We start from the raw sequence: 13,033 nt of genomic DNA on the forward strand, positions 1-13,033 counted from the left end.
CTGATGATTTTAGGTTGTGCTGAAGAATTTGGAGGTAATCCTCCTTTTTCATTGTCACATTTACTCTTTGTAAAGCATCAGTTCCATTGGCAGCAAAACAGGCCCAGAGCATAATACTACCACCACCATGCTTGACGGTAGGTGTGGTGTTCCTGGGATTTAAAGCCTCACCTTTAATCCTCCAAACATATTGCTGGGTATTGTGGCCAAACAGCTCCATTTTTGTTTCATCTGACCACAGAACTTTTCCTCCAGAAGGTCTTATCTTTGTCTATGACAAGGGATGTACCAAAAAACGGATGTAAACAAAACTCACGCCATTTTCTGGAGCGTTGTCAGCATGTCTGGGATGTGGAGGCGATTTTTATATGTATTGCAGATATATGGCAAAAGGATAAAATCACTAATCCTGGCCTCAATGGCGAGAAATAAAGTAAGTTTCATAAAAGTAATATCACTGGAGGACGAGAAATATCTAAACAGGCTAGACTACACACTGTAGGAGGTTACAAAAGCTCACCGGCGTCACAATGTAAACAAATGCCATGGTGGATCTACACCTGACATCCACTGTAATGATACTAAGTACAAGAACATATCTCGTGGAGACTACTGTGATTACAACAATATTTTTATAGTCACAATTTCCTTAAAAAAATATATATATATTACGTTTATAAAGTAAGGAAATAACTAAATGGTCCCTAGTGTGTGAATGTGAGTGTGAATGTTGTCTGTCTATCTGTGTTGGCCCTGTGATGAGGTGGCGACTTGTCCAGGGCGTACCCCGCCTTCCGCCCGAATGCAGCTGAGATAGGCTCCAGCGACCCCCCGCAACCCCAAAAGGGACAAGCGGTAGGAAATGGATGGATGGAAGTCAGGAAATACGTCCCTGGACACATGAGGACTTTGAATATGGCCAATGTATGATTCTGTAACTGCTTGGTATCGGATCCATAACTAAATATGTGGTATCATCCAAAAGTAATGTACAGTATCGAAGAAGAGAAGAATAAGTGATTATTACATTTGAACAGAAGTGTAGATAGAACATGTTGAAACAGAAAACAGCGTGACACCTACTCTTTACATCAGTATTGGTTTATTAGGTATTATATTTTATTGTATGATCCTGTAACTACTTGGTATCGGATCCATACCTAAATGTGTGGTATCATTCAAAACTAATCTCAAGTATCAAAGAAGACAAGAATAAGTGATTATTACATTTGAACAGAAGTGTAGATAGAACATGTTAAAACAAAAAATAAGCAATATTAACAGTAAATGAACAAGTAGATTAATAATCAATTTTTTACAGTTTGTCTATAATGTGTACAAAATAATAGTTGTATAAATGACACAATATGTTATTGCAGACTTATTAGGAGTCTTTGTTTGTTTGTTGTTACTACTAAAAGACAAGTTATCTATTTTATTTAAGGAGTAAATGACAATAATAAACATATGTTTCATGTACACTAACATTTTTTTGTTACAATAAAGCCTTTTTTTGTGGTCCCCTTTATTAAGAAAAGTATCTAAATATGTTTTGGAACCGGTACCAAAATATTATAACCCCAGTATATACTTTTTAATGATAATCATATAACAAATGATGCCCCTCTCAGCGCACAGTTTAGGGAGAACCCTCAACTAAATGTCACTATTAGTTCCAAGTCCTATGTGTGATGTGTAGGACTGATACATGTGATATGTAGGACTGATATATATGTGATGTGTAGGACTGATACATGTGATATGTAGGACTGATATATGTGTGATGTGTAGGACTGATCTATGTGTGATGTGTAGGACTGATCTATGTGTGATGTGTAGGACTGATACATGTGATATGTAGGACTGATATATGTGTGATGTGTAGGACTGATATATGTGTGATGTGTAGGACTGATATATATGTGTGATGTGTAGGACTGATATATATGTGTGATGTGTAGGACTGATATATATGTGTGATGTGTAGGACTGATCTATGTGTGATGTGTAGGACTGATATACGTATGTGTGATGTATAGGACTGATATATGTGTGATATGTAGGACTGATATACTGTATATGTGTGATGTGTAGGACTGATATATGTGTGATGTATAGGACTGATATATGTGTGATGTGTAGGACTGATATATGTGTGATGTGTAGGACTGATATATGTGTGATGTGTAGGACTGATATATGTTTGATGTGTAGGACTGATCTATGTGTGATGTGTAGGACTGATATATGTGTGATGTATAGGACTGATATATGTGTGATGTGTAGGACTGATACATGTGATATGTAGGACTGATATGTATGTGATGTGTAGGACTGATACATGTGATATGTAGGACTGATATATGTGTGATGTGTAGGACTGATCTATGTGTGATGTGTAGGACTGATCCATGTGATATGTAGGACTGATATATGTGTGATGTGTAGGACTGATTGATGTGTAGGACTGATATATATGTGTGATGTGTAGGACTGATATATATGTGTGATGTGTAGGACTGATATATATGTGTGATGTGTAGGACTGATCTATGTGTGATGTGTAGGACTGATATACGTATGTGTGATGTATAGGACTGATATATGTGTGATATGTAGGACTGATATACTGTATATGTGTGATGTGTAGGACTGATATATGTGTGATGTATAGGACTGATATATGTGTGATGTGTAGGACTGATATATGTGTGATGTGTAGGACTGATATATGTGTGATGTATAGGACTGATATATGTTTGATGTGTAGGACTGATCTATGTGTGATGTGTAGGACTGATCTATGTGTGATGTGTAGGACTGATATATATGTGTGATGTGTAGGACTGATATATGTGTGATGTGTAGGACTTATATATGTGTGATGTGTAGGACTGATCTATGTGTGATGTGTAGGACTGATATATATGTGTGATGTGTAGGACTGATATATATGTGTGATGTGTAGGACTGATATATATGTGTGATGTGTAGGACTGATGTATATGTGTGATGTGTAGGACTGATCTATGTGTGATGTGTAGGACTGATATACGTATGTGTGATGTATAGGACTGATATATGTGTGATATGTAGGACTGATATACTGTATATGTGTGATGTGTAGGACTGATATATGTGTGATGTATAGGACTGATATATGTGTGATGTATAGGACTGATATATGTGTGATGTGTAGGACTGATATATGTGTGATGTGTAGGACTGATATATGTGTGATGTGTAGGACTGATATATGTGTGATGTATAGGACTGATATATGTTTGATGTGTAGGACTGATCTATGTGTGATGTGTAGGACTGATCTATGTGTGATGTGTAGGACTGATCTATGTGTGATGTGTAGGACTGATATACGTATGTGTGATGTGTAGGACTGATATATGTGTGATGTGTAGGACTGATATATATATGTGATGTGTAGGACTGACATATGTGTGATATGTAGGACTGATATATGTGTGATGTGTTGGACTGATACATGTGATATGTAGGACTGATATATATGTGTGATGTGTAGGACTGATATATGTGATATGTAGGACTGATATATGTGTGATGTGTAGGACTGATTGATGTGTAGGACTGATATATATGTGTGATGTGTAGGACTGATATATATGTGTGATGTGTAGGACTGATCTATGTGTGATGTGTAGGACTGATATACGTATGTGTGATGTATAGGACTGATATATGTGTGATATGTAGGACTGATATACTGTATATGTGTGATGTGTAGGACTGATATATGTGTGATGTATAGGACTGATATATGTGTGATGTGTAGGACTGATATATGTGTGATGTGTAGGACTGATATATGTGTGATGTATAGGACTGATATATGTTTGATGTGTAGGACTGATCTATGTGTGATGTGTAGGACTGATATATGTGTGATGTATAGGACTGATATATGTGTGATGTATAGGACTGATATATGTGTGATGTGTAGGACTGATACATGTGATATGTAGGACTGATATATATGTGATGTGTAGGACTGATACATGTGATATGTAGGACTGATATATGTGTGATGTGTAGGACTGATCTATGTGTGATGTGTAGGACTGATCCATGTGATATGTAGGACTGATATATGTGTGATGTGTAGGACTGATTGATGTGTAGGACTGATATATATGTGTGATGTGTAGGACTGATATATATGTGTGATGTGTAGGACTGATATATATGTGTGATGTGTAGGACTGATCTATGTGTGATGTGTAGGACTGATATACGTATGTGTGATGTATAGGACTGATATATGTGTGATATGTAGGACTGATATACTGTATATGTGTGATGTGTAGGACTGATATATGTGTGATGTATAGGACTGATATATGTGTGATGTGTAGGACTGATATATGTGTGATGTGTAGGACTGATATATGTGTGATGTATAGGACTGATATATGTTTGATGTGTAGGACTGATCTATGTGTGATGTGTAGGACTGATCTATGTGTGATGTGTAGGACTGATATATATGTGTGATGTGTAGGACTGATATATGTGTGATGTGTAGGACTTATATATGTGTGATGTGTAGGACTGATCTATGTGTGATGTGTAGGACTGATATATATGTGTGATGTGTAGGACTGATATATATGTGTGATGTGTAGGACTGATGTATATGTGTGATGTGTAGGACTGATCTATGTGTGATGTGTAGGACTGATATACGTATGTGTGATGTATAGGACTGATATATGTGTGATATGTAGGACTGATATACTGTATATGTGTGATGTGTAGGACTGATATATGTGTGATGTATAGGACTGATATATGTGTGATGTATAGGACTGATATATGTGTGATGTGTAGGACTGATATATGTGTGATGTGTAGGACTGATATATGTGTGATGTATAGGACTGATATATGTTTGATGTGTAGGACTGATCTATGTGTGATGTGTAGGACTGATCTATGTGTGATGTGTAGGACTGATCTATGTGTGATGTGTAGGACTGATATACGTATGTGTGATGTGTAGGACTGATATATGTGTGATGTGTAGGACTGATATATATATGTGATGTGTAGGACTGACATATGTGTGATATGTAGGACTGATATATGTGTGATGTGTTGGACTGATACATGTGATATGTAGGACTGATATATATGTGTGATGTGTAGGACTGATATATGTGATATGTAGGACTGATATATATGTGTGATGTGTAGGACTGATATATGTGTGATGTGTAGGACTGATATACATGTGTGATGTGTAGAACTGATATATGTGTGATGTATAGGACTAATATATGTGTGATGTGTAGGACTGATCCATGTGTGATGTGTAGGAATGAAAGGATAAATAAACCGACTGGTGGATGAATTATTATTAGCATTTGGTAAGGACTCCATCACTGATGCTTACATTTCCGGGATTTTTTTGTCCATCTTTAAAAGCTTTTCCTCGTCCCGCAGGAAGGAGAGCAGCTGGTCAAGAAGATCGGAGGAGTTTTTGCTTTCCAAGTGAAGGATGGCCCCGGTGGAAAGGAGGCCACCTGGTTTGTGGACGTGAAAAATGGCAGCGGCTCTGTCGCCAACGAACCTGCTGGTATGGAAAGGATATTTATTTAGAGAAGTTGAATGACTCCCATCTGTCCCTCGAACAATGTTACACTTCTAATTTGGGTTCACAAAACAGATATTTCCTATTAAAACCAAACGCCCTTTAATGTACAGGCTGAGGCAAACTTGCCCAAACAATGTTGAATTCTTCTAGAGATGGCCATCAAAACTATTTTAATTTGTCGTTCCTTCAGCAAAGGCATCTTAAGGGTCTCTGAAAAAAACAAACAAAAAGAATCTGGTCAAATTGTTTATTCCCCATGTGTGGTCACTTTTGCCTCGCTCTGTGTAACATGTATATGGTTAAATATAAAACTGTTCAATACAATGCAAACCGAATAGAAAGTGCCCATATTTAATATATTTGGCCACAGTAGCATTAAACACCGTTTGAACAGTGACACTGTGTTTAAGTACAGGAAAATAAAACACTACTTTAATCAAGTGATTATTCGCATACCACTAGATGGCGCCCACTTACCGTACCACAGTTTCAGTATGGTATCTAGCTACCAGCTAAGGCTAACGAGGTCATTCAGGTATCTAGCTACAACCTAATGCTAACAAGGTCATGTAAGTATCTAGTTACAACCTAATGCTAATGAGTTCATACTCAATTCATACTATTTGGGCTTAACACATTAATGCTAATTTCCTTAAAGACATGTCTGCCCACTTTTGCCTTATAATCAACCTGCTGAATTGGCTTCGCCCCACTAGTCCGTGAACATTGCTCCAATGTACGGATTGCGGGTTGATTTTTACAAAACATGGCTCGTAGCAAGGACAGCCGCTGCCAGCTGTGTTGATCAGCGTCTCTGCTAGCTGCCACCAGGTAGTGCACTTAAATCTTCTGCCGTTGTCTCAATGATCGGAGGATTTGAGCAAGAGAACCAAATCAATTGTTAAAAATGAACCTGACACTTCACCCGCTTGTCTCGTTACAACGCATCGGACATTTTCTGGAATCCAACAACTCTTCCTGCATGCAAGGACTTGCATTTCCGTAGCATTGCGTGGGGGCGGTGCCTCTGGATTGGAAGACCCGGGGTGTTGGTTCCTCTCTTTAAGAAGGGGAACGGGGGGGGGTTCCAACCATCCTCAGCCTTCCCGGTAAGGTCTATTCAGGTCTAACCCCAGATTCAGGAGGAACAGTGTGGTTTTCGTCCTGGTCGTCGAACTGTGGACCAGCACTATACTCTTGGCAGGGTTCTTCAGGGTGCATGGGAGTTTGCCCAACCAGTCTACATGTGCTTTGTTGACTTGGAGAAGGCATTCCTCTGGAAGTCCTGTGGGGAGTGCTCAGAGAGTATGGGGTATCGGACCGACTGTTTGTGGTGGTTTGGTTTCTGTCCGCCTTGCCGGTCAGACCTGTTTCCAGTCAGGGGTTGGACTCTGCCAGGGCTGCTGTTTGTAACCCATTCTGTTTGTAACTGTCATGAACAGAATTTCTTGGTGCAGTCAGGGGTGTTGGGGGGATCCGGTTTGGTGGCTGCAGGATTGCGGATGATGTGATTCATCTGGCCAGGATCTTGAGCTCTCAATGGATCGGTTCGCAGCCAAGTGTGAAGCGACTGGGATGAGCGAGGTTCAGCACCTCCAAGTCCGAGTCCATGGTTCTCACCCGGAAGAGGATGGAGTGCCATCTCCGGGTTGGGGAGGAGACCCTTCCCCAAGTGGAAGAGTTCAAGTACCTCGGAGTCTTGTTCACGAGTGAGGGAAGAGCGGATCGTCAGATCGGTGCGGTAACTTCAGTAATGCGGACGCTGTATTGATCCGTTGTGGTGAAGAAGGAGCTGAGCCGGAAGGCAAAGCTCTCAATTTACCGGTCGATCTACGTTCCCATCCTCACCTATGGACATGAGCTTTGGGTTGTGACCGAAAGGACAAGATCACGGGTACAAGTGGCCCAAATGAGTTTCCTCCGTCGGGTGCTAGGTCTCTGACAAGTGAGAAGCTCTGCCATCCGGAAGGAGATGCTCCTCCACATGGAGAGGAGCCAGATGAGGTGGTTGGGGCATCTGGTCAGAGCCCCCAGAACGCCTCCCTGGTAGGAGGCCACGGGGAAGACTCGGGTCACATTGGAGAGACTGTGTCTCCCAGCTGGCCTGGGAACGCCTCAGGATCCCCCGGGAAGATCTGGACAAAGTAGCTGGGGAGAAGTAGTCAGTGAACTTAGCATCTGGAGGTTCTTGACAACTTATTGTAGTCCAGTCTGAGGTTCTAACTCACAACCTTGCTTTTAGGTACCAAGGCAGACTGCACCCTCACCATGAGTGACAAGGACCTGCTGGAGTTGATGACCGGCAAGTTGAACCCACAGACGGTATGGGATCTCCTCCAGATTGAAACTAACGTCTTTTAAAAGAAAAGTTGAACTGAACTTTTTGGGGGGAATTTTGTCTTATCGTTCAAGATCTTTATGTAAGACAAGGACACACACATCAGCACACAAGCAGTGAACTTGTCACCTTTTGTACATGCTAAATCAGGGGTGCCCATTACGTCGATCGCGAGCTACCAGTCGACCGCAGGGGGTGTGTCAGTCGATCTCGAGCCAGGCTTTTAAAAAAAATAGACCTAAAAACTAGTGATCATCAATCTTCACCAAGACGTCACTTAAATGACATTCACGGTACCGGAGGGTCTTGTGAGATGAGGCTGGCTGCTGCAAGATCATTATTATTAAAATATGACCGAGAGGAAGGCGAGAAACACTTTTTATTTCAACAGACTCTCGCGCCGTCCCTTCCGTCAAAACTCTAAAGGCCGACTGCACATTTCCTATCTTCACAATAAAAGCCCTGCTTCATGCTGCCTGCGCTAACTAAATACAGAGTCTCGGAAAACTGGCGTGCACAAGCGATCCCTCAGAAAGCTGGCGTGCACATCACTTGTGCACGCCAGCTTTCCGAGACTCTTATTTGTTAGCGCAGGCAGCATGAAGCAGGGCTTTTATTGTGAAGATAGAAAATGTGCAGTCGGCCTTTAGAGTTTTGATGGAAGGGACGGCGCGAAAGTCTGTTGAAATAAAAAGTGTTTCTCGCCTTCCTCTCTGTCATTTTTTCATAATAATGAACTGGCAGCAGCCAGCGTCATCTCACAAGACCCTCGGGTGCCGTGAATGTCAATCAAGCAAGCTACGGAATTTGCCGCCAATGTTTTTCTTGTAAAGTGTATGGAAGCTGGATGAATTAGATGCCAAAAAGCAACCACTTTCATGTGGTATTGTACAGAAAGGACAACTTTTTTTCTCCTCCATTTGAAAATGTGGGCGTTATCATCATTACTGTCTGATTCCAATCAATGCAAGTCATCAGAATCAGGTAATACACCAACTTATATTCTTGTCTTCGTGAAAGAAAGACATCTATATGTGTTACACATGCTTGTACTATCATTAAACACATTTAACTTGTTTACAAAAATGTCTCTTTCATAAATAAATAAAAATAAATGATATATATAAATGAGGTAGATCCCCTCGAGTTGGTCAATTGAAAAGTAGCTCGCCTGCAGAAAAAGTGTGGGCACCCCTGTGCTAATTAAAAAGAATACAACAAATCCTTTCCAACTTATATTTACCGGAAATTGAATAGACTGCAAAGACAAGATATTTCATCTTCAAACTGAGAAACTTTATTTTTTGCAAATATTGACTCATTTGGATTTTGATGGCTGCAACATGTTTCAAAAAAAGCTGCCACAAGTGGGAATAAAGACTGAGAGAGTTGAGACATGCTCATCAAACACTTATTTGGAACATCCCACAGGTGAACAGGCTAATTGGGAACAGGTGGGTGCCATGATTGGGTGAAATGAAATGCTCAGTCGTTCACAAACAAGGACGGGGCGAGGGTCACCACGCTGTCAACGAATGCTTGAGCAAATTGTTTAAGAACAAGATTTCTCAGCGAGCTATTGCAAGGAATTTAGGGATTTCACCAGCTATGGTCCGTAATATCATCAAAAGGTAAATGTTAAACTGTGTATATGAGACGTGTGCTACATATATGTTGCTTATATATTGCTTAAAAAAAAGTAATATAAGTGAAGCATGTTTTAGATTTTATATATTTTGAATCTTGTTCTTGTTGTGATGGGGTAGGTTTATATAAGCGTTGCTTCAACCTACACCCTTTCGGCTCAATCATTGCTCAAATGAGTGTTTTTTTGCTTTCCTTTTTTTGTTGTTGTTCTTTGTTTTATGTGAAGATTGCCGGAATAAATAAATAAGGTTCAGACAATCTGGAGAAATCACTGTACGCAAGCCATAATATTACGCACCTTGGCTCCCTCAGGCGGTGCTGCATCAAAAAGCCACATCAGATATCTCCACATGGGCTCAGGAACACTTCAGATAACCACTGTAACTACAGTCGGCCGATACATCTGTAAGTGCAAGTTAAAACTTTGCTATGCAAAGCAAAATCCATTTATCAACAACACCCAGAAACGTCGCCGGCTTCGCTGGGCCCGGGCTCATCTAAGATGGACTGATGCGAAGTAGAAAAGTGTTCTTTGCTCTGACAAGTTCACATTTATTGTTTTTGGAAACTGTGGACGTTTTGTCCTCCGGACCAAAGACGAAAAGAACCATCCGGATTGTTGTAGGCGCAAAGTGTGAAAAGCCAGCATGTGTGATGCTATGGGGGTGTATTAGTGCCCAAGGCATGGGTAACTTACTTGCCGAAAGGTACATACAGCTTTTGAAGCAGCATATGTGGCCATCATGGACACCCCTGCTTATTTCAGCAAGACAATGTCAAGCAACGTGTTACAACAGTGTAGTAAAAGAGTGCGGGTACTAGAATGACCTGCCTGTAGTCCAGACCTGTCTCCCATTGAAAATATGAAGGCTAAAATATGAGGCAGGAGACTGTTGAACAACTGAAGCTGTACATCAGGCAAGAATGGGAAAGAATTCCACTTCAAAAATGTGTCTCCTCAGTTCCCAAACCTTTACTGAGTCTTGTTAAAAGGAAAGGCCATGTAACACACTGGTAAAAATGCCTTTTTTTGCAATTCCAAGTACACGATTATGTGCAGAAATAACAAGGTTTTTCAGTGTGAACATGAAATATCTTGTCTTTGCAGTCTATTCTATTGAATATAAGTTGAAAAGGATTTGTTGTATTCTTTTTATTTAGCGGGACAACTTCACTGCTTTTGTGTGGTGTTCACATTTTGTTGTTACAGCCTTATTCCAATATGGAATAGATCCATTTTTGTCCTCCAATTGACAAGGTGAAAATACTTTTTCAAATGTATTAAAAATAAAAAAAAACTATCACATGTCCGTAAGTATTCAGACCCTCTGCTCATTACATTGATGCACCTCTGGCAGGATTTGCAGCGTCGAGTATTTTTTTGAATATGATGCCACAAGTGGGGATTTGTGTGTAGAATTTTGAGGACACAAATTAGTTTTTCTTCCAAGCACGGTATTAAAGCAGGACACATTTCTTCTCAGGCGTTCTTCAAGGGCAAGCTGAAGGTCACGGGCAACATGGGTATGGCCATGAAGCTGCAGAGCCTTCAGATCTCACCGGGAAGATCTCGGCTGTGATGACATCACTTCGGACACATCCGTCACTTCTTATCCACTTCCTGTGAAGCAAAAAAGTGTTTTTTTTGGAACTGGAACCTGGTATTTGCACCTCTGTTGTGCTTGAAGAAGACAAATAAAACATTGTAGTAAAAAAACTCTTCTTTAATTAAAATGCCTTTAATGTTCAATAGTTACTGCGTTTTGTATTTGTGGTTGTTGGCCAACATGTTCAATAAGTGCATGTAACGGACTTCCTGTCGCCATCGTGTGGGTTGCATGGATCATCAACAGAGGACATCGCTTTGCACAGGTTTGACTCTTTATTTTTGCAAATAAAAGTCGCCCGCAGTCAGTCGGTCGCTATTTCAGTGCCTCCTTCTCTGGTTTTCCGTCTGGCTCTCCGTGGTTCTCGCTCGTCTGATCTTCTGTCTGGTTGTCTCCTACTTCTTCTGCCTAGATTGCTCCTCCTTCCCCCTTTTTATGCTGCAGCAGAAGATATAGCGATTGGGCGCAGGTGTGTTGTGTCCGCACCTGACGCTGATGGCTGTAATGTCGCTCCAGGCGTGCCCCGCCTCTCCACTCTGCTGCATGCCCCGCCTCCTGGCCTCCATCTTGGTCAGGACAATCATATTTCCTAGCCCGCTGTCGGCTCAGTCTCTTCACAGTGGACATTTACCCCATTTTTCATTCAATGCTTCTTTGACTTTTCTTTTTTTTTTTTAGCTTTTCATGTTTTAATCAGTCCAACAAAACAACATAATTCCAAGTCCAAACCAACCCCAGTTGTTTAATGAAATTGTCAGCATAATATGTTCATTCACCCCAAGTGGGTTTTGCGTTTTGAAGCAGCCTATTTGGCACTGAATTTGTATTTTATTTTATTTTTACACTGAATTTTTATATCCAATCCAATCCACTTTATTTATATAGCACATTTAAACAACAAAATGTTTCCAAAGTGCTGCACAACAATATTAAAAACAACATTCAAATACTATCCTGAGCTCCACCAATGACTGAATAAAAACAAAAAATAAATACTAATAAAAACAATATAAAATGTAAATTGATTTTTAAACACGCATTTGCTCACAATTTTTCATTCAATAAAATTGTCAGCATAATTTGTTCACTCTTAATTTACCCACAGTGGGTAAATAATTTGTCACGTTTCATGTGTCAGGTAAAGGAGGGGTTCTTACTGTGTCTTTGACATTGTCACTGTGTTTTATAACCAGAGAAACACAAAGTTGCTGTTAAATTAGAATACATAAATAGTTGTCGTCAAGGGGCCCCCTTTCAGTTGGGGGCCGTGGACTATTTCCGGCTTTGCCTACCCGACGGGCCTGGAGCCATCGGCACTGAAAAAAGGAGATTAAAAGAAAAATAAGTCTGTAAATAATACAATTAATGAGTGAAGGTCATGGGAGGGGACTTTGGTTCTCACAACAATACAGTAAGTGGTGGGAATGCACTTAAAACTTTATATAATGCACCTATAACTTCATATAATGCACTTATAACTTTATATAATGCACCTATAACTTCATATAATGCACATATAACTTTATATTGTGCCCCACTTTATATGATGCACCTATAACTTTATATAATGCACATATAACTTTATATTGTGCCCCACTTTATATGATGCACCAATAACTTTATATAATGCACCAATAACTTTATATAATGCACATATAACTTTATACTGTGCCCCACTTTATATGATGCACCAATAACTTTATATAATGCACATTTAACTTTATAAAATGCACCTATTTTTATATAATGCACATATAACTTTATATAATGCATCTACCACTTTACATAATGCACATATAACTTTATAAA

General features: G+C 40.0%; 1 protein-coding gene across 1 annotated transcript in view; it reads left to right on the forward strand.

Moving 5' to 3' along the window:
* scp2a (sterol carrier protein 2a) overlaps positions 1–11,531 on the forward strand; it is a 37,636-nt gene extending 26,105 nt beyond the window's left edge. Inside the window, exons 14-16 of the mRNA XM_061896909.1 lie at positions 5,482–5,614; positions 7,875–7,954; positions 11,102–11,531. Coding sequence (XP_061752893.1) covers positions 5,482–5,614; positions 7,875–7,954; positions 11,102–11,197 — 309 coding nt within the window. The 3' untranslated portion in view covers positions 11,198–11,531. The remainder of the gene's footprint in view (positions 1–5,481; positions 5,615–7,874; positions 7,955–11,101) is intronic.
* Positions 11,532–13,033: the final 1,502 nt, after the last annotated feature.

The sequence above is a fragment of the Nerophis ophidion genome, linkage group LG04 (assembly GCF_033978795.1).
Source record: "Nerophis ophidion isolate RoL-2023_Sa linkage group LG04, RoL_Noph_v1.0, whole genome shotgun sequence".
Taxonomy (NCBI): Eukaryota; Metazoa; Chordata; class Actinopteri; order Syngnathiformes; family Syngnathidae; genus Nerophis; species Nerophis ophidion.